The sequence below is a fragment of the Misgurnus anguillicaudatus genome, chromosome 12 (genome assembly GCF_027580225.2).
Source record: "Misgurnus anguillicaudatus chromosome 12, ASM2758022v2, whole genome shotgun sequence".
Taxonomy (NCBI): domain Eukaryota; kingdom Metazoa; phylum Chordata; class Actinopteri; order Cypriniformes; family Cobitidae; genus Misgurnus; species Misgurnus anguillicaudatus.
The window spans coordinates 30945203-30969233 of record NC_073348.2 but is presented as its reverse complement, the minus strand read 5'-3'; the positions used below and the strand labels follow the sequence as shown (position 1 = coordinate 30969233).

At 36.3% G+C, this 24031-nt stretch overlaps 1 protein-coding gene across 1 annotated transcript in view; it reads right to left on the bottom strand.

Annotated features, from left to right (window-relative positions):
* Positions 1-2342: 2342 nt before the first annotated feature.
* esama (endothelial cell adhesion molecule a) overlaps positions 2343-24031 on the bottom strand; it is a 42414-nt gene continuing 20725 nt past the window's right edge. The window contains exons 2-7 of the mRNA XM_055208236.2: positions 9352-9494; positions 5642-5843; positions 5405-5560; positions 5052-5174; positions 4837-4966; positions 2343-4070 (exon numbers count right to left, since the gene is read on the bottom strand). Of these exons, the coding sequence (XP_055064211.2) occupies positions 3626-4070; positions 4837-4966; positions 5052-5174; positions 5405-5560; positions 5642-5843; positions 9352-9494 (1199 nt within the window). The 3' untranslated portion in view covers positions 2343-3625. The remainder of the gene's footprint in view (positions 4071-4836; positions 4967-5051; positions 5175-5404; positions 5561-5641; positions 5844-9351; positions 9495-24031) is intronic.

The window sequence follows — 24031 nt, the reverse complement described above, 5'->3', positions numbered from 1 at the left end:
AGAACTAAACCTGTGCAATATACAACCTGGGGTTTTTATACGCTTACCATGCTGAGCAGCCATTTTGGGTGTGACATCATATGGGTCACCAGTTTATGCCTGTATAAAATTATTTTGGTGTTTAAAGTTTAAAGAGACATTCCACTTTTTAAAAAAATATGCTAATTTTCCAGCTCCCCTAGAGTTAAACATTAGATTTTTACAGTTTTGGAATCATTCAGCCGATCTCTGGGTCTGGCGGTACCACTTTTAGCATAGCATAATCCGTTGAATCTGATTGGACCATTGGCATCGCGCTGAAAAATAACCAAAGAGTTTCGACATTTTTCCTATTTAAAACTTGACTCTTCTGTAGTTACATCGTGTACTAAGACAGACGGAAAATGTAAAAGTTGTGATTTTCTAGGCCGATATGTCAAGGAACTATACTCTCATTCTGGCGTAATAATCAAGGACTTTGCAGCTGTAACATGGCTGCAGCAGGCGAAGTGATATTAAGCACTGTCCGAAAATAGTCCCCTGCCATTGAAAGTTACTAAGGGGACTATTTTCGGCTGCTGCATAATATAATTGCGCCTCCTGCAGCCATGTGACTGCTCAAAGTCCTTGACTATTACGCCGGAATGAGAGTATAGTTTTTAAATATTTATTGTGTACTGGTTGTCACGAAGACACAAAAATAAACAGCTTGTTCATGGAAGTATAAAGCTACTTTATATGTCTATGAGCTATCAACATACAGTAGATTTGTTTGTAAGTACTGTAGGTCAAAAACATTGTAAGGCAAATGTATAGCAATTTATAATAAAAAGAATAATGTTGTGTCTTGATGTCAGGTCACTGTTGGGTCTTGACCTACATTGGCCTGACGTCTAGGTTTGACATGAAAATACAACGTCTGAATGTAGTTAACTGTAAACTGTGCAAACATTACATTTAGCTGAAAATAAATGTCTTGCTTTGCTTTCTTTGGTCTATACTGGAAGTGTTCTGTTAACTGCTAAACTAAAATGACAAAAACTATAACTGAAACTAAATAAAATTAAAACTAAATAGAGATGTGTGTGCAAAATAAAAACTAAACTAAACGTGTAACAAAACCATTCATGAAAGTAAAACTAAACTTAAATTTAAAGCAAAATTGAAAACGATATTAAAATAAAAACTAATTTAAAAAAAGCAAAACTATAATAACCTTGGTTCGACGATGGGTTTTGACATCAGGCCAAGATTTTCCTGACGTCATATTGGCATCTGTAGCTTATAACGTTCCTTTTCCATTGGAAATGCAAATCAAGTTGATGTCAGAACACAACATGGAAACCCAACGTTGGGTTTTGACGTCAGTTTAACATTAGGTTTTGACAATAACCTGATTTGAAAATGAACTTCTGCTCAACATTAGAGCTTGAAGTCACGCCCTGCTAAAAAAAACAATAGACACCATCACAAAAACTCTATTGGTTTTATTGGAAATGTTATTGGTTCTAATGGAATATGGCCCAAAACACACTACAGTGTATTGGTTTTTGTTGGTCTCTAATGGTATGTATTGGTTCTATATGTAATGGTTCTAATGGAATATGGCCCAAAACACACTACAGTGTAGTGGTTTAAATGGTAAAAGCTGGTTCCTATTGGTATTTTAATGGAAACCATTAGAGTTTTTTGTAATGGTTTTATTGTTTTTTTTTTTCAGCAGGTTGGGTTTTGATGTCAAACTTGATTTTAATTTTTAAATGAAACGAAACGTCTGCTCAAAGTTGGAGTCCAACCTTTTCCTGACGTTATACTGACATCTTGTGTCTGCTGAGTATACGTGAGAACAAATATACATTTTAGTGATTTCCGATTGCTTTAACAATACATCTATACGAGCAGTAAGGTTAGTACGTCAAGAAGCTTTTGATTGTTGTATATAAAAACCGAGAGCCCAATAAATTGCAATAGTAAAATCTGTTAACCTAAAGTGAATGAAATGTTAATTTATCTGTCAATAAATGTCTGCTTTAAAGTTTCTATATTATGTTATTGGTTATTAATTTAGTCTTCCAAAATGTCTAAATACAATGTGATGCTGAGGTATAGTTTTATAGAAACCAGAAATTGTTAGCATGCCATGATGTCTTGTTTCTGCTGGTTAAGTACAAACTTTACCTATCCAATTATCTCATTTGATCTATTTCTGTAGTCTGGAGGATTAGTTTCAATTGAAGTCTCAGGATCGAGTCCCACCTTCAATATCTGTTAAAATCGGATGGGCATGCAAACTTCAGCTGATAGCATGTGTTTTCAACCTTGACATAAAATAGGACTTAAACCACTATGCAAATAAGCAGTAAGCACTTTACAGCCAGTTTCATTTAATAAAAAATATGAATACAAAGTGTTTTCATGTTCATAGACTGTAAATTTCTTATTTACAGAACATTTTGAGGTTTCCCTAGTATTAAAAAAAAAAAAAATTAAGATTGACATGAAGACAGACACTATACAGTATGAAGCATATAAGCATACAGGCAATGAAATTAATTCTGACAGATTAAAAACTCTAGAGATCTGTTATAAAACAGCAAACTTGTGTTGACTAAAGATTTGAAGTACTTTTTTGTGTTTGTTTTGTGTTTTTGTTTTCAGACTGTATCGTCTTCTTAACATAATCATTTTTAGTTTTGTCCATGTAATGACAGTAAGTTACCAATGTTCAGGTCCTTGACAGAAGACTGTATAGTTATACTGTAACTAGTTGCCCAACACTGACAATTTAAAAGCAAATCTTTGGTTTGTATCCAGTATACCATTATAAAAAAACATACTTGATTGCCATGAATGACAACCACTGACATGTGTAATGAAACATATAATTCTTATGTATAATGTAGAGGAATGTTTATCATTAGTTATTGTTTACATTATCAGTACAATGAAAGTTTTACAACACTATCAGTGTATAAATAAACAACAGCCAGATTTGACACTTTTACATTGAAAGGAGAGCTACTTTATATGTCTATGAGCTATCAACATACAGTAGATTTGTTCGTAAGTACTTTACGTCAAAAAGATTGCAAGGCAAATGTATAGCAATTTATAATAAAACCACTCTTTAAATGGAGCCCCATATAATAGATGCTCCTATAAATATACAGTATATTCTACTGATCACATATTAAACATATGTAAACTTAACCTACATGAGTCTAACTAATTTGAAATACAATATGCATGTGTTTTCATTAAAGGCAAGTTAGCATCATTCGTTTGCAAAAGAACACCAGAAATAACAGCGATAACTAAAAAATAATATATATATATGCATCATTCTTTACATAAAAATGTGAAAAACCTTCATTTCTTTATAATGAGTTCAAAGTAGAGGCTTTTTTGGAATACATAGAATAAAAGTTATACAAAATGATTGTATAAAACAATAAAATGAACAACATCTTTACATATATTTGTTTACATGTCATATTAAAAAAAAATAACAAAAATGACACCATACTCCACTATTTCCATACAGAGGCAATAAAAGTTTTAATTCATCCTTTTCAATGTGCTTCAGTTTTTGGGGGTTGTAAATATGATTAACTTCAAAGTATCAGCAGAATCCCACTATTTGATCCTACACCAGAGACCCAGCCTGATTTTGAGCAGGCACCATAATGGGCACCCCACCCATGCGGGAGATGTTGGCAGCAGTTACGGTAGTGGGGAGTACGGGCGGACGTGGCATCTGTGGCTGGGCAGAGGCTGTCCGGGGCACCGAGGGGTGCATGAAGCCTCCTCCGTTGGTGCTGTGGGGGCCCATGGGACCATGAGGAGGAGGAGGGTTGGTGTTGTATCCTGGCAATGTGGAATCTGCTGGTGGTAGCGAGCGGTATCCGGTTGTGCTTCCTGTGGCTGTGAGGATGGAGGCGGTATCAGAGGAAGGGTAATGATGGTGGTTGTGGGTGTCCCGTGGGTGAGTGCTGGTTTGAATGGAGGAAAGGGTGCCGTTTTTAGAGATGATGTCAGATCCTGTGCCACTTTTGGCCCATGAGACACGTTTGGGGGCCTGGGCATCTTCCCTGTTGAACACACAACATCAGTTAGACACAACATTTCTCATATTGTGTAAAATACAGGGTTCCCACACCTTAGTTAACTTCAAATTCAAGGACTTTTCAGGTCCAGTACCCTCAAATTTAAAGACTAAATGTGGGGACAGATTTCAAGTGAGAGCAAGGTTACATCGTGTCACCTTTTAAGATACATTGTTACCTTTCGAGGGAACTTGCGCTGCGTCACTGCGGTGAAAATTTGGGGACACATCCAGGGGTAAGTGTGTCTGAATGTGTATATCAAATTCAACCAATGGTGAGGCTAACGATAAAGACAGGGTGACGCGGGAGCCAGGAAGTATATCGCTATCTGAAATATTGCCAAAGACGACGTTACAGGGACGCAGGAAGTACGACAAGGGAGACGCAGCGTCTCGTTCCCTTCTCAGGAAACAACAGTTACATACGTAACCCGAGACGTTTTCATGCGTCAAACACAATTATGCAAAAAAGCATTTTGGTATGAATCAACATTCGCATACAGAAGATTTAAGCATTTAAAGCGAACAGTTTAGCGTGTTTGCTTTAAAAGTCTAGAATTTAATGATATTATCCTACACTACACAGAAAATAATATGGATTTTCTTTCCAGAAAACTTCTTGCATAAAATAGATTCAAGCATTTTTGATGACCTGTATCTATGTATGTATATTTTCAAAAACTTTTTCCCAAACTTTCAAGGACCCGTGGGAACCCTGAAAATAAATATTACTTTGTTGACAAGAGTCTTACTTGATGTCATTGGCTATATCGTCTTCTGTCTCCTTTCTTCTCGTCCACATATAGAAGACGAAAACGCCTATCAGGATGAGACCTACGATACAACCCAACGTTGCACCAGCGATGACACCAGCATTGACCGCTGTAGAAAAATAATAGGGCAGTAAAATTTTTGAACTTGATTTATATTACACATTACACTGTTTTGTTTACAAAACAGTACATCCGTGTGATAACCTCTAGGTTGACGTAGCACGACTGTTCCCCAGCAGTGTTCGATGAAATGCACATGTATTTTCCAGACATGTTACTGCTTAGGTTGCTCAGATTCAAAGTTCCCGCTGTTTCATCTACAACACAAACATTGCAAATGTAATCAAATGTTTAAAACACAAAAGATCACACAATTGCAAATTTTTGACTTTGGTGCATTCAAGGTATACATATTTTTTTAATCAGTATGCCTTTCCAATAAAAGAGTTGAACCCACATTAACACATTGAGCTACAGAAATAATAGGACTACGGATAGAATAAATGCTGTAAATATATTTCTCTGTGAAAAATGTGGAAATGCTCACTTAGGGCAGGAGAAAAGAAGACCTCTGAGGAGGGGCTGGTTCTTGTCCACTTGTATTTGGGGACTGGTTTACCAGATGCAGAGTTACAGGTGAGAGTGATGTTTCCTTTAAAAACCGGTCTGCCTTTAATTTGACATACGGGTACAGATGGTGGGACTGAAACCGACAAAAAAAAGGTGAAATGATGTACAGCAATATTTTTAAATCATCATGGTGTAAAATCATTGATATACTCACCCTTCACATTAAGGAACAGCTGTCCGGTATATCCTTTCCCCCCGGGTATGATGACCTGACACATGTACCGTCCTGAATCAGACTCTTTTGTGTTGTTGATGTATAGGGACAGGTTGTTATGGAGCACTGTTTCGGTAAAACCGACTCGACCTGCAAACTGGGGACTGATTTGACTCATCTGTCCATTAGAATATGAGATGATCTAAAGAAAGATGGGGATAATTAGAAACAAGGCATGTTTAAAGGTGCAATGTGAGACTTTTAAGATAATCTCTTGACAGAAATGATATATAATATACACAACTATATTGTCAGTGGTGTATAAAATCTTACATAAGGAAAGTATTGTTCTTAGTGGACTGTAGTATGTTCTTAGTATCCCCCCCCCGGTGGGCGTGTCTTTCAAATTTGCATAACTGCGCTCTGTCTCTATACTGATTTTTAAGACACTATCAAAAATGTTAACTGATGTGAGCTAACCGTTCTTGTAAAGGCTGGGACAGAATTTTTCTGTGGACAGATTCATATCAGCTTCACGTGTGCCGAGTTAATCTCAATTGAAGAATATAGAGGGTATTATAATCCGCAGATAATACGTTTTCTTAGCGATTAATGGGATGCTACGTCACGTGAAATAAAACACAATTAGTGCCAAGAGTGAACATTTCAATCATGGTATTATACTAGATCTTAAGGGAGCTTGACCTACTTCACTTACTGTGTTTTTAATATGGCGATTCTGTGATAGAAGAACTGGGACACATATTAAACATACACTATACGTATGTGTAATACTGAATATCGAGATCATTTTGTATTTGGCTTTTTTTCAATAATAAACTTTTACACAATACAGAACTTCTTTCCCATTTTCGACATTCACTTACTTAGAATGACATCTACCGATACCAATAGTTACAGATTTACAGTTTTAATGTTTACTCCTTGTTTCAAATTATGATGTCGTGAAATCCTAGAAGTGCAGAGCTTACAAACTTCTGTTGCAATGGGAGATGCACTGATATTAAATTTATACCGATAGCTAAATATTTAGACTGATATGTGCTGATACCTCTGCAGATACTAAGAGTTTGGTTGTTATATTAACTTGCATAAACTAAATTCTGAAGATTTTTCTGTTCTCTTTTGATTGACAGGTTATATTGGCCATGACTATCGGTTGTTTTTAAACTTATGGCTGATAGCCGATAGTGTGAAAAATTGCTTTTATCGACCGATAGCGATGCATTTCTCTGGCCCTTTTGATTGCTAGGATATATTGTGCCATCATCATCGGCTGTTTTTAAACAATTTGCCAATGTCTGAAAGAGAGAAAAATTTCTTTATCTGCCGATAACGATTGTAGGTGTATCCATACATTATTTTCAAAATTAAAATGTAAATAAATTAAAGGGATACGCCATCGTTTTGTCATATATTTTGTCATAATAACTATGTTATTACCTTAAAGGAATAGTCTACTCATTTTCAATATTAAAATATGTGATTACCTTAACTAAGAATTGTTGATACATCCCTCTATCATCTGTGTGCGTGCACGTAAGCGCTGGAGCGCGCTGCGACGCTTCGATAGCATTTAGCTTAGCCCCATTCATTTAATGGTACCATTTAGAGATAAAGTTAGAAGTGACCAAACACATCAACGTTTTTCCTATTTAAGACGAGTAGTTATACGAGCAAGTTTGGTGGTACAAAATGAAACGCAGCGCTTTTCCAAGCGGATTCAAAAGAGGAACTACATTCCATGGCGCACTATCACCTTTGGGAGTACTTCGACTCGGCGCAGTAACACCCTCCCTCTCCCATTATGAGAGGGAGAAGGGGAGCGGATTTTTCAGGCGAGTTGAAGTACCCCCAAAAGTGCTATTACGCCATAGAATATAGTTCCTCTTTTAAATCCGCTTATTACACGGCTCTCTGGAATGCTTGATTCTGATTGGTCAGTTGAGACATTTGCAGGTTCGTTCTTTTCAAATAATGACCGCTCCAAAATAATAACGCATAGCCGGACTACTTGCACGAGTAAAATCGCTCCACGCCAATAAAGATCAATAAAGATTACTGTTTGTTTGGCGCCATCTTGTGACAAACACTCGACAACCACGACAAGACACAGACAGCTTACTGAGACTGAACTTGACAAAATAGAGCATGACAGCTACGAAGCCAACACACAAAAAAATACAGAATGGGCATTAAAACTTCTCAAAGACTGGCTAAAAGAGAAAAAATGGAGACAGACAAGTATGAAGCAGAAGATCTGAACAAGGTATTACGATCATTTTATGCATCGGTGCAAAGTTTCGCGGAATGATAAAAATGTTAATTTAAAACAAATATGCCAATAAAACGTTTCAAATTCATATTCATGTCCAGTTTTTTTCTTATGTGGCAAGTAGCCGTGTAATAAGCGGGATAATGTAGAGGCAGCCGGTAGTTATTGGGAAATAAGCCCCTTCAGTGTGATACAAGACCCTCCGCTTCGCGTCGGGTCCTGATCACACTGTCGGGGCTTATTTCCCAATAACTACCGGCTGCCTCTACATTATCCTTTACTTAGAAAAGCGCTACGTTTTATTTTGTACCACCAAATTTTTTCGTATAACTACTTGTCTTAAATAGGAAAAACGTTGATGTGTTTGGTCACTTCTAACTTTATCTCTGAATGGTACCATTGAATGAATGGGGCTAAGCTAAATGCTATCGAAGCGTAGCAGCGCGCTCCAGCGCCCACGTGCACGCACTAAGACGACAGAGGGATGCATCAACTCTTCCTAGCCAAGGCAATAACACATTTCAACACTGAAAATGAGTAGACTATTCCTTTAATTAAAAACGATGGAGTATCCCTTTAAAAGCAAGTTATCTTGAAGATATATTTTAAGTGTTAAAAGAGCTTTTTTTAATATAATCACAATGATATAATCAGAAAAAGCACAAGCCTAATATGCAATATTGAAAAATAATATGCTGCTATTGAAAACCCAGATAGTGCTAAATATTTTGGCATTTGCACAATATTTCACAAATGACTACAATCCCACCCCATAATACCAACCATTTTTAAATCTAATTTGAAATGACATAACCTTATCGGATTTCATTATAAATCTATGCTGAATACTCTGCACTGAGCTACATGACTGTGTATTATAATGACGTATGGATTTTACTGTACTGTATGAACTCTTGACTTTTGACACATTTTCCATCTTAAAGAGATAGTTCACCCAAAAAAAAAAAAAATCTGTCATCATTTATTCACTTTCATGTCGTTACATACCTGAAAAAATGTCTTTGTTCTAATGAACATGAAGGAACATACAGATGCATAAGGAAAACTAATCAGAGGCCCAATTGACTTCCATAGTAGTCTTTGACCCTACTATGGAAGTCAAAAGGGCCTCTGATTCATATGTATGTTACAAACCTGTATACATTTCTTTGATCTAATAAACACATTTTAAGAAATGACATACATATACAGGTACACACACACACACACACACACACACACACACACACACACACACACACACACACACACATACATAGTATAAAAATATTAAAACATTTGAACTCAAAAAATGTATTGCAAGATTTGGCAAGCTATTGCTTATTTTGTTTTAAATCATGCAGCACTCATAATTATATCCAAACAAAAAGTACTTATGGCAAATGAAACTCACAATTTCTGAGTCTGTAGTTATGTGGTTCCAGACAACAGTACTTTTCGGAATATCGCTACCCGTGTAAGAAGCCTGCAGCCATACCATGCTTCCTTGGACCACTTCTACATTTGTTTGTGGCAGATTAAGTTGAGCCAGGTCACCTAAAATAAGAAAGACAAGACATTTGTTAACAGCTGCCGGCTCGGACGAATACCCTTTACAAAAACCACAGATCCAGCTGCACTCTTGAGTTCTCCAAAACACCCAGGAGAGACTTATACTCCTCCAAGTGGAGGTAAACAAGCTGTATCCAGCCATCCTGAATGTCCGTCTGTACCGCCAGCTTGGCCAGGATCGCTTCCCCTCAACCTCTTCAAAAACAGACATAAGCTATACGCAGACTCAAGAGGATCTGCATCTAAAATCCTCTCGTCTTTTAGGACTTTAGATGAAAGTAAAAAAAGAAAAAAAGAATGACGCAGCTATCGACTGTCATGTTTCAGGATTAGCGGTGAGAGAGAACTAAGGGACTAGCATGTCCTAAATGCTGTGGCCTCAACCCAGTCCCCACTTGTGTATGTGAAACTCCATTAATCCTAAAAATGCATTTTTTTTGCATTACACACGTTTGCGGGTTGCTTTTAGCCTGATTGCAAAAGAGCTATGAATGTCATGTGACCCATGACCTCTTCAACATTATGCTTAAAATGATTCACTTAATTTACTCAATTTTTTAAGGTAAGTTGTTGCAATCAATCAATTTATTTAAGCTACATTTAAACAAAAGTTTTTTATTTTGTTTTATTTAAATAAATTAACAAGTGACCAAATAAACTGATTGCAACTACTTACCTTAAAAAAATTAAGTAAATTGAATTAATCATTTTTTTCAGTGTACATGCACAACATATTCAGCGTATACTGTATGTGCACTGGATAAAATATTAGTAAAAGTAAAAAAAGTTGTCACTGGGACAGTACCTTTTTAAAAAAGTACACTTTTGTACCTTAAAGGTACATATTAGTTCCTCTTAGGAACACGCTGGTACCCTAGAACCACATACTGTTACCTCAAAGGTACATATTAGGAGGACCTTTTTAAAAGGTACCGTCACAGTGACAAAAAGGTACAATTTTGTAGTTTTTTTCTAAGAGCGTATGAGCTCCAGTATACAATGACAATAAATAATAATAATTATTATTATTATTGTTATACAGAAAGGCACACGTAAAACACATACAAGAAGCAACTCATTAGAGACATTACAGTAACACGTCTAGTTTAAAATGTAACGGTTCAGTAAATGTTTTACATTGACAATTCATGACACACAAAGTATGTTAACCCAAAGTTTTCTTACATTTTCTTGGGAAATAAACAAAGAAATTTAGCGCGCCAAGCAAGCATACACTGTAATACAGTCTAAGTACCAGAAGAGGGCAGCAAATAACCAACCGACACTTATTGTCTCCTAAGTAAGGACATGACAAAAACAGTAGTAATATATATAAATGAGGAAGTCAATAAGAAAATACATATCAAAACAACTACATTGTCTCTACATTTTACAAAAAAAATCTTAAAGCTAAATTCTCTTACACACGCAATTATCTTTGTGCGGAGTTTACGTTTATAATCCCAGATTTATCTGCATCTAGCAAAGCAGAGCCTCTTATCCTGAACCATTAGATGTATTAGCAAACAATCTCACATCTTCTCTCTCACTCTTTCTTTGAAGCCTCAATAAGAGATTAAACCAGTCGCTGTTGTTCAGTAGGGAACCTGTGTCAACATCAGACTCTCATTAATAAGAGCTCTTTCTTAAGTCTTTCATTTCGCCTCTCTCTCTCTCTCTCTCATGAACACAGTGTCTCTGATCCACATAAGCATCTTAGCAGAATCTAATTCTTTTTATTAAACTCTCTTATTAGCAGAAGCGACTGCGATAACAAACAGGATTGTTTTTACATGCCACAGGAGACCACGAGACATCAATGCTGTGATAAGGATGTGAGAATTTTAACTGTGTTTGTCTACTGTGAATAGCAATCGATGTGAATCTCCATTGCCACTTGATTATAGTCATTTAATTCTAAGTATTGGGATGCCGTGCTCTGAATAACTCCTCAGGGAAAGGTTTAATGCAAATGCAATCCCAGAAGCAAGCATTTTATTGTATGGAGGCCGCTCTTTCACAGTTTAAAAGACTTTATTGAGTTCTCAGTTGTATTTCTGCAAATATAAATGCATGCAAATAATTACTAAGAGTGTACAACAACAACAACACTATAAATATGTGGGTAACGTGGTCTAGATAATTTGATTCGAAATCTTAAACTTCAGAAATATACAGTACTGTGCATAAGTCCAACCGTGGGTTCACACCAGCCGTGTTTGAGGCTTCAAATTCGAGTCTACAGCGTCTAGTTTGCCGCTTGAACATTTTGAGTTTACTCGCTTCATTCACACGTGAAATTCTAGTAATCGAGACATTCAAGTGGAAATTCTCATCATGGGAGGGGCTCCTGCGACTCCGCTTGCTTTCTGTAATCACGTCACTACTAGAGCAAGTTCCTGTTTGGTTAAAATTTCAAAATGTTCAACTGGCACGTTTGCCACAGCAACGCTCAATTCGTGCCGTTCACGCGAATGAGGCAGAATCGTGTCTACCGCACCGTGCTAAATGACTCATTTGCGCCGCGAGACCTCCAGACTCGCGTCAACGCGTCTTTACATTGACTTAACATTAAAAATCACTCGCGCTTGACGCCTTTACAGCGGCTGATCTGAACGCAGCATTAGGCCACCATGCTAGAATTAGATTAGTTGTTTTTGCAAATGTTATAGTGATCATATATAATTGTTTATCAGTCTTTAATAGAATAAATCCAGAAAATGTGTATATAGTTTATATGTGTATATATTAAAAACTGTATAAAAATGTAAACGGATGTGTCAAGTTTTTAGGGTAAACTCCCCTTCCACTTGAGCAATAGCAGGAAACTGCAGGATCTCTTAAACCTAAATTAAATTAAATCCTAATTTCAAATTTTTGTCTTTTTACTTCATTCTGCTCGAAAACGCTCAAGATGTGTTTAGTGCCAAGAGAGGTCACACTAAACACAGACGATGCCTAAAGAAGATATTTAGTTCTACTGTTTGTATCTTAATAAAATAAATTGAAAAATAAATATGGATGGACACTAAAACTTCTAAAAAAACAAGTCTGGTGGTGGTGGCCTAAGACTTTTGCACAGTACTGTATATGACAAATGAGATGGGATTTTTAATTTCTACTTGTTTATCATATCTGTGTGTTACTGTCAGCAAAACCAAAACAGGTTAACGTAAGAGTCTATTTCCAGATGTGTCACAATCACATGAGAGTATCTTTTAATGAGGAAGAATTATTTTAGCTTCTTAATGATAAGACATTTCACCACTATTTGAATCCCATCAGTCTAATGAGCCTGCAAATGATTCTTCACATTATAGACTTTCTCATTTGTGCTCACAAATGTTTCGCGAATGCAAATGTGTTTTTGTTATTCCTTTTATTCGATCCCGAAGGTTTCAAGGACAGGTTCAAAACAGATTCTTGTTCATGAAACAACAATGAAAAGCAAATATATTAGATGTTTTTTGGAGATCCAAACCTTCTACACTCTGTGCTTATTATTTCTGAACTGTGCCCTTGGATTTGCTGAAATCTTCATGATTTTGACACAAGAGAAAGTGAAGGAAAGCAGCGGACTCCTCTCATATACAGTATGATGTCACAGCCATGCTGAATTTCACTATTAAATCTGCTCTCATATAAATAATATATGTTAGAGGATGGAATGAAGATGAAGCGATCATACGTCTGTCATATATACTTCTTCAACACAGCTGCAAATGAGATCATCATCAACCAAAACGTCAAGATATTTAATGTGCTGCTCAATATAAAAGACAAAAAATGGTTTCGTCCTCTTCACTATTTTATCTGTAATGTTACTTGACTGCACTTTATGTGACCTATTATAACTTTTATAATTAATACTTTATGTGCAAAACATCTGCTTAACACTAACTGAACGTAAAGTTGTTGCTGATTCAAAATCAAATTAAAATGTCTCATTCAGAAAGCATCTCTGTATTAATCCCATTATCAAAAGTGCTGAGCTGACACAAAACAGCAAATTTAATAACGGTATTTTGCACATCCAAAGTAGAAAATTAGGTTTCATGTATCCCTAATGGGTCACTGGTAAACTCAGATGCAATTTCGAGTCCTTACTTTTCCCATTTATGTCCTTAATGTTTCAAATATTAAACACCAACTCTAAAGGATTAGTAAATTTTCTTAAAAAAATCCAGATCATCCAAGATGTTGATGTCTTTCTTTGTTCAGTCAAGAAGAAATTATGTTTTTTGAGGAAAACATTCCAGGATTTTTCTCATTTTAATGAACTTTACTGGACCCCAATACTTAACAGTTTTAATGCAGTTTAAATTTGTAGTTTTAAAGGACCCTAAACGATCCCAAACGAGGCATAAGGGTCTTATCTAGCGAAACGATTGTCATTTTTGGCAAGAAAAATAAAAAATATGCACTTTTAAACCACAATTTCTTGTCTTCCTCCGGCTGTGTGACGAACCAGCGCGACCTCGTGTAATTGCGTAATGACGTCGAAAGGTAACGTGTTACATATATGAAACGCACATTTGCAGACCATTTTATCATTACACATACAACAACGTCTGAACGGTCCTCTTTCTCCACACTTGTAAACACTGGGGCGTAGTTTCACATACGTCATCCGTGACCTCTTGACGTGATGACGTTTAACGTGAGGCCGCGCTGGCGCGTCACAGGACCGGAGGAAGATGAGAAGTTTTGGTTTAAAAGTGCATATTTTTTATTTTCTTGCAAAAAATTACAATCGTTTCGCAAGATAAGACCATTATGCCGTGTTTGAGATCGTTTAGAGTCCTTTGAAACTGCAATATTGAATTGCATTAAAACTGTTAAGTGTTGGGGTCCATTAAAGTATATTAAAATGTGAAAAATCCTGGAAGTTTTCCTCAAAAACATAATTTCTTCTTGACTGAACAAAGAAAGACATCAACATTTTGGATGACATCGTGGTGAGTAAATTATCTGGATTTTTTAAAGAAAATTGACTAATCCTTTAAGTTAACAAAAATTATTCTAATTGACTATATTGACATTATTATAACATTTAGTTATAAGAAAAATATTGGCACATGTGAGTATTGCGATACTTTGCAATACCGCATCAACTCCCCCAGAGCAATACTGAATTAAAAAAAAAAAATTTCATTCCAGTTTCATTTGGAGTTTACATTCGACCAATAGATAGCATTCTTTTATCTCTGAACTTAATCAGTGACAGGAAGTACTCATGTATGGGTGTGCCACAAATGTTTTTGCTAAGGTTTGTTTATGGTGGTGTGTTCTCTGACAGTTTTCTTAAAATTATATCCTATTATAATCCCAAAATAGGAAGCACCACAATATACAATGGCGCTTTACAGTATCTCAACGCATTACATGTATCGTGTGATTCTAGCCAATACACAGCCCTACATTTATTAATCATAAACACAGTACTTTATTATGACACTTGAACAAAAATGCTTGTGAATTGCACAAATGAGTAGGACAGGCAGAGATGTTGATGATTTTAATTGCAGGAAGAGCAGAAATTATTCAATTTATTCTCTGGAGGTTCAGTAAAAAGCCCCTTAATTCCTGACAGCCTGTATAGATGTGAAGTATTAGGTGGGGTGCAACACTTCCTGTCTGACCTATGTTTGCAAGTTATGTTAAAACATTTAGTACAAGGAAACACCCAATAATTATACATGCTCTGATGAACTGAGTCAACTGAATCTTATCTTGACTATACAGATTTGATCAGATGGTATGCAGAACTGAAAGTCCCGTCACACTCCACTGCAAATCTGAGAGATCACTAATGAATGTCTTCATGTTACTGATATGACCATTTTTAAATGCTTGTGTAATAAAAACTTGTGATGTGGTAGGGGCAATTTGTGTGTCTTTAAGGAAAATGGTCTTCAACCACCCCCTTGGGGTTTCAAAAGTACTGCAAGGAGTCTGGCAATTATTGTTTAAATAGTGAATGAAATGCATTAAAGGTGGGGTGCATGATCTCTGAAAGCCAATGTTGACATTTGCAATCACCTAAAGAAACACGCCCCTACCCCAATAGAATCTGGACCTTCTTTTGACATACGCAACCCAGAAAACGATGTCGGTTAGTAGACACGCCCCTTACTGCTGATGGCTACAAGTTTGTTTTGTTACTCAGCCCGACTCCCTTTTCCAATGTGTTTTTCAAAAATCATGCACCCCGCCTTTAAAATAAATATTAAGTCAACATTAACCAAATGTTACAGAAAGAAGCTACAGTTTAGCTAAAAGTGCAATTGTTCAGTTTACAAAAGTGCATTTAAATTACAATGTAAGAAGCAAATCTACACTCACCTAAAGGATTATTAGGAACACCATACTAATACTGTGTTTGACCCCCTTTCGCCTTCAGAACTGCCTTAATTCTACATGGCATTGATTCAACAAGGTGCTGAAAGCATTATTTAGAAATGTTGGCCCAAATTGATAGGATAGCATCTTGCAGTTGATGGAGATTTGTGGGATGCACATCCAGGCGTCCCACCACATCCCAAAGATGCTCTATTGGGTCGAGAGATCTGGTGACTGTGGGGGCCATTTTAGTACAGTGAACTCATTGTCATGTTCAATTTGAAATGAATCGAGATTTGTGACATGGTGCATTATCCTGCTGGAAGTAGCCATCAGAGGATGGGTACATGGTGGTCATAAAGGGATGGACATGGTCAAAAACAATGCTCAGGCAGGCCGTGGCATTTAAACAATGCCCAAGGGCACTTAGGGGCGTAAAGTGTGCCAAGAAAATATCCTTCACACCATTACACCATTGCATTAATGAGAAATTGAACAGGTGTTCCTAATAATCCTTTAGGTGAGTGTATATTGCTTCACACATTCTTAAAAGAAAGGTGCTTAAAAGGTTCTTTCTAGGTAACCCCTAATGAAGTATCTTTATCGACCAAAAGGTGAAAAGGATCCTTGCTGAATTTGAAAAGTTGAGGACAGAAAATATGATAAAATGCAGCGCTTTGACACACCTACTTCAAGAATGAACAAAGTGCATTACTCATCTGATACGAAAATATCTATTCTTGATTCCTGCAGTCCATTCTCATCATTCTGATCTTCCTCTTTTTATCTCTTGTGCAACTGCTATCCCCCCTCCATTTCTCAGTAATTACAGACACAACACTCATGACAGCGAATAGAGAACATCGGTTCTATCAAACTGTGACTCTCTGTTTGGTTCATTTGAGAAATATTTATAAGTCATTAGTTTAATTTTAGGGGTGAGATTGTGTTATCCAAAACATTGCTGTGTGTAAGTGTGTGTGTCTGTGTGACCATGAAGAGGGTTGATAAGCACCTCTCCGATCGGCTTTAGTGGAGCTGAGCAGCTCAATGTTAATTGAAGCGGTAATGAGATCTGATTTTGAATAACATCACAGTCCTGTGGATTGTGCAGAAAGCATAAAAGTAAACTCGAGAAAGTCTGTATCCACATTAAAAGATCTCAACAAGCTGCTTGTACACGGTTGTGTCAGTCAGTTTGTGCATTAGCTGGAACAACATGGAAAAATGTGTTTTAATAAAATACCAAAATGCTGTACAGTCGAATCAGCTTTGATTTTTGGTCAGAAATATGTTGGTTTACTTTAGCAAGCGTCAAGAGACTGGATGTGTGTCACAAAATCTCAAGGTCACATTCATAAAATTCATAAAAACATGCTTCTCATTCTAATACTACATATAAAGGCATACTTTTTTTTGTATATGGTGAAATCATGTAATTTTAAATTTTGAGCTAATTCAACTTTAAAAATATTAGTTGACACAATTCTTGTGTGGTTTTTTGTTGTTGTTGAGTAAACTATTTTTTTATTTTTATTTTAAAAACCAACAAATATTTTTTATAGTGTACAAATCTTCATAATTTATCAATAAACACCACTGAGAATACATAACTCAATATATTTCTATAGTACCTAGACACAATATAATAATAAGAACTCAGAATTTGGGGAATGTGCTTAATTGTAATGCAAAAAATGTCATGATGCCATGATTTGTGTATTAACTTTGTGTTGATCCTGTTTTTTCATTCATTTTTAGAAAAGCTGCAGTTCTTAATTGTTCTTTAAGTTATGCTCTTGCATTGTGATGAAGAAAATTTACAACACTACAGTAACATATATGGACAACTTCCACAGCCAGCTGTAAATGAAGGCAGAGTTTTTAGTCCTGGAGTTATTTCCGGTTTCCTTCTTCCTGTTTCCTGTGCATTGTTTTAAAACAGGCAGACAGGAAACAGAGCTGGGCCAGATAAGACAAAGCTTGTGACACACAACAAGATTAGTAATGTAGGATGCAAGGTCACACAAACAAAAACACACACCTGCACGTTCTATATCTAACATCCTGAAAGAAGTAACATCAGAGAAGTCTCTCTCCTTGGATTTTTTCATTACAGTAACGTTCCAAGATCCAATCTGTTCAAGCAAAAAGCCTTTAGGGAAAGTCATTGGACTCGGCTGCCATATTTGCAATGCCTCCAAGGCAGCTATTTAAGTCATACAATTCCCATTTACTTGGGTGGGGGAAGATGAATATCTTTAAAAATGCTTGCTAAGGTCAAAGTAAAACAACATATTTCCGACCAAAAATCAAAGCTGAGTATTTTATTAAAACACATTTAATAAAATACTGCACAAAGTGACTGACATGGACAGTCAGTAGTGGCCAAAAGTGATGTCCAACTTTGAACAATTTATATCTTTGCTGTTTATATTATATTCAAATATATTTTGTTTAATTTTTATCAAAGGGACACTACTTTTCTAGCTCCGGTAATCTGATTTTTACCGTTTTGGAATCCATACAGCCGATCTTTGGGTCTGGTGGTACTACTTTTAGCATAGCTTAGCATAATCCATTGAATCTGATCAGACCACTAGCATCGCGCTCAAAATCTACAGTTAAATTAGAGTTTTGATATTTTTCCTATTCAAAACTTGACTCTTCTGTAGTTACATTGTGTACTAAGACTGACGGAAAATTAAAAGTTGTGATTTTCTAGGCAGGTATGGTTAGGAACTATACTCTCATTCTGGCGTAATAATCAGTGACTTTGCTGCCGTAACATGGCTGCAGCAGGCGCAATGATATCACTCAGTGCCCAAAATAGTCCCCTTGGTTACTTTCAATAGCAGGGGACTATTTTCAGGCACGCCAAAATATCATTGCGCCTGCTGCAGCCATGTTACGGCAGCAAAGTCCTTGATTATTACGCCAGAATGAGAGTATAGTTCCTAGCCATATCGGCCTAGAAACTCACAACTTTTGCATTTCTGTCAGTCTTAGTACACAATGTTACTACAGAAGAGTCAAGTTTTAAATAGAAAAAATATAAAACTCTTTGTTCATTTTTGAGCACGATGCTAATGGTCTAATCAGATTCAATGGATTATGCTAAGCTATGCTAAAAGTGGTACCGCCAGACCCGGAGATCGGCTGAATGGATTCCAAAGTCAAATGTTTTACTCTAGAGGAGCTAGAAAATTAGCCTTTTTTTTTTTTTAAAGTGGAGTGTCTCTTTATAAATTTTGTATGCATGTTGCATTTGTGTGTTTGTAGTATAAACCGAAGCTCAGCTTTGAAAAAAATTTAAGGAGGCTTGTGCAAAGTTTATAAAGACACTGACTACAAAATAATACCACAAAAGAGGATCAACAAATAAAACTAGTCAACGTATGCTTTATTTTATACGCTATATTTTTATATTTGATTAAGATTCCCTATTATGCTCTGGTTTGCTTTTTGGCAAATTATTTTGTCCAATACCTTAAAAGTTTAGCCTTTTGGCCATTTGTAAATAGACAAAAGGCTGTCTTTATTAGAAGGCGGGACTTCTTTGGCAAGGGCGGCCATTATTCACCGTTGCAATTTTTTCCATTTACAGTAACAGAACTACAGTCGTATTTATATGTATAGTATTTAATTCAACCTACTGACTGACAGCTGTGAGGCAAATCAGTACAATATAAAGCATTGACAGATGATGCAATCTATCCAAGAGACAATGGATTATCGAGATGAATTTTGCCAGGATTACTCTTTGGAGCCGCACAATGTGATCATCTTTGACACACAAACCTCATGCCTTAATTCTGATTCGATATGAAGCTATCACCCATGTTTAAGGCTAAATTAATCTAACCCGCATGACTCGGGGTATCACCATAAGTGATATAATCCTAGTACTGACGGGTAAAATGAGATGTTGGGCTGTATCCACACTCTAAGAAAGGATGCGTTAAAATTTTTTAAACATTTTAGGGTTATGCTTTTAAACACATTATGTGTAATTTTCATTCTGTGTTAAAATAAATAAAATTGACAACAGAAATTGTGTTGTTCCACGAATTACACGAAGATACGTTTGTTTTGGGACAACACGTTTAGTGTGTGTTGTCTCAAAATTAACACAGATTTTTTTTTACAGCTCAGTGGCAGAGCATTGTGTTAAAAGTGCAAAAGGGAGTTGTTTGAACCCAGAAAAGACATACAGGACTGATAAAATGTATGCCTTGTAATGCACCACAAGTCGCTTTGGATAAAAGTGTCTGTCAAATGCAAATGTGCAAATTATCTGCATAGGGGTTGTATATACAAAACAACTAGACAAAGTTTCTGTGTGTTCCTTAAGTCTAGTGTCACAGTGTGAAAAAGAATGAAGTCTGCAGGCAAAAGCTGCCTGTATGCGTAAAGTTAAGAGCAATTAATGCATTTGATAACAAAGCCACATACTGTGGATCTAAATGCCCAAAAACTCATTACCCAACTGTGAAGGCAATGTTCTGTAATTACAATACAGCTCTCTAGCCCACTAAATCATATGGAGAAAGAGTGCAGATAAATCAACAAGCCTTATCTATATACGCACTGAGCTAGTGTGACTCCTTTTGTCAGAAAAGAGAGATATGGAAAAGCACAGCTTCATTCAGATTCCTGCAGCTCGCTCTCGGATGGAAGCTCTTTATCGGTCGAGAAACCGTATAGACAATTTATGTGTTGGACTTTTAGCCACAGCTGAAGATAAAGGTCCCCTAGTAGGCTGGCTATTAATCTTAATTTGACATGAGAACCGATAAAATAAGTATTTGTTTAGCTGAATAAATAAGTCTGAGGAGAAACTGTGTACCCAAATATAGTTCATTGTGCCAGTAAATACCACCACTATGCCCATGCCCTATGTCATACTTTGAAAAATGTCCATATATACAGGAAAATGTCACTTTCGAGCCAAAAATAGAGCAGTGGAGCTTAACTAGCAATAGAATTAGCAACACCCCATGACAGGCCTAGTATCATACGGGATGGATTACATTACATTCTCAGAAGATTTTCTGTTCCCACATGCTGTCACATCAGTTTAGAAATGCTGCCACAAAAATTAACACAGCCTGGATCTGCCACCTCTATTTCAATGTTAAACCTTTCTTAAAAACACACAAGGCTTTACTAACCATTGAAAAAAGCTCATGATATCGGAAAGTCACGAAGACCCCTAATGTTGAGTTTTGGGCGTGATGAGAAAAGCAGGTGGTGACATTGAGATTGGTGGTAATAAATCATTTCTGTTTTGTGTCTGATTTGCTTTTAAGGGGGCTCATTAACCCAACAAACATCAAAACAAACAGAAGCCAAAAGGAAGCAGATCCTGTGGCACGTCTCATCGTACAGACGCACGCATGCACATCCTGGGGCAGGTCAGGTTTCCTTCTGCTGAGGTCGCACATGTGATCAAACTTCACACTGTGTATATAAAAACATATCTCAAAAGTAAATGCTGGTTTCTGTGGCCGACACGTCAGTGAGGAGAAAAAAAACTGCCAATGGGCCCAGATCAAAAAATGAAGAAAGAAAAGAGTTATGAAAACATGGTGTCTGAGAACTGTGAAGAGCTGTTTATGGAAAAATACCAGTTTAGTAACCCTCATCATCCTTGGAAAATTTCCTACAGGAACTGTTTAGGCCAGTGGTTCTCAAACTGGGGTCCAGGCCCCCAAGGGGGCCGTGAGATGGTGCCATGGGGGCCCCAGTTTTATGACATTTTATAAAATACATTAATTTATCATGAATTCTGAGAAATTAAACCTAAAAAAAAATAAGGCAGCACTACTTTGTATAATTTATTTTTTGTTTAATTAGTGTGTGAAGTTTTAGAACTGTTTTTTGTCATAAGTTTTCTTTGGTGGGGGCCGCGAAGGAATTCACCGAACACAAAGGGGGCAGCACGCTGAAAAAGTTTGAGAACCCCTGGTTTAGGCTACTGATAAAGTCCCAGGTGTCAATTGTTTTTCCTATTTTGAAACAATTTTCGCACGAGTTTGAGGATAAATTTGGGGTTTGGATGTCACTTTAACTATTGGTTTATAAATTTTTTTCCAGATTTTTAAATAATTGTCGCCTGACTTTAGGGTTAGAGTTGGGTTTGGATGTTATTTTATGTTACAGAAAGTCGTTCTAACCCCAAACCCACGCGAAAATGGTAAGAAAATAGGAAAAACAATATGTGAAACTGACACGAAAAAGAAAGTCCGTGGTAGAGACACGGAAAAATGCGGAGATCCGTGACAATGACAAGCTAAATATTCTGTGACTATAACACGGAAATTCGTAAGTGCAGGTTGATCTGTGACATGCTGTCCTACAAGTGACCTACTTGTATGCTTATCGTGAAACATCAAATATGTACATTTAAGTATATACGTTTATTTATATTCACACACAAGAGACTAAACTTGAAACAGCAGAGAGAATCACTTCAATATTGGATCACAGACACACCTGATGTAATGAAAACTAACCATTACAGATGATGTCATTTAGGGCTAACTGTAATGATGATGTCATTGCTATTTCAAGTGATTGACAGGTGGGTTCAATCTGCTCATGGGTTAATCATCATCCAGACACCGACAACAACCCAGATAAAGCTAGACAACTAGGCTTGATGTTTGTAATGCGTAATACATCTCATTAAAAGACCTGCTGATCTAGGATCAGATTTATGATGATTTGGTGTTAGTGTTTGCATTATGACACAGTAATGGTACCTGTGTCATAATCCTTTCACTCATAAAAAAATAATATGATCCTGGGTGATGGAATCAAGGTCAAGGGAAGCTATACATTTTCTCTTTACTTATCAAAAGCTCTAATGTAGGTTCAAATATGATTTCATAAAAGCAAATTCAAAGCAAGTGTAAAACCAAATCTAGTCTTGACTTCAAAGCGCATTTTCAAAATAATTTCTGACATTGACTGAAATCAGTGATCTTAAAATAACATGATTTTACAATACAAGAAGAATTGTGCTAGGGTATTGTGGGTGGTAAATCAATAGTAATAGACGTCTCAAGCACAGATCAATCTATTTCTTTTTTGGTTTAAATATACACAGAAAACGTATATTTCAAATTCTTAGACTTTACAAATCCACATAAGGGAATCTCCTCAGGCAAGCTCAGCAGAAATAGGCTGGTTGCACACCAGTGTGACTTTTGCTGCACACATTTGAAAGAAAGGTTATTTGCACTTGAGCCTGTATTCTGACCTTGAGCAGCTATGAGTTTGAAATGAGAAAGGGCTACACACACATACACAGGTCCACTAGGACCGCTATAAGCATTTATCAATCTCCCACTGAGAATGAAAGCTAAGAGAGAATGGATTTGTGTACTACACCCTGCTGAATGCACAGAAATGAAACCAAATAAGCTGTGTGGTTGCACTAACATGTCACATCTGCTCTTCTACACAGGGTTAACCGTTCTGAAAGAGATCTGAATCCCCATGAAATTGTGTTTGTACCCTAGGCCAACTCAATTGTAATGCACATCATTTAGGCTATTGTGTTGTAGTTTTTTTAACACTGTTCAATTTACAGAAGAAATATTTTAGCAGTAATCTTTGAAAAAATGGGTAGACATGAAAATCTGGGAATAGATACAGTTGTATGCATTGCAATTAGGGATGCACCGATACACTGAAAAAAAAGATTTATTGAATTTAATCAACCTTTTTAAGGCAAGTGGCTGCAATCAATTCACTTAATCTACATTTAAACAAAAAAGATTACTAACGTAAAATGAAATATAAAACTTTTGTTTAAATGTGGCTTAAATAAATTGATTGCAACCACTTACCTTAAAACAACAAACCAAAATAATCCATCATTTATCGGCTTTCATTTATCGGCCTAATTTTGCTATCAGACCGATAAACGATAATATTAAAATAAGCAGTTATCGGCCGATAACGATATGGCGGCCGATATATCGTGCATCCCTAATTACAATTATTGTAATCGTTTAAAAATGTAAAAACAAAAACATGTTTTGTAATAACCTACCTGAAGCACCTTAGATCAAAGTAATAATTAAATAAACAGCAGAAAATAAATTAAAAAGATAGCATCAGGGCTTTAAATAAACATTTTAAGTAAGTAGCACTCCTAATTTTAAAAG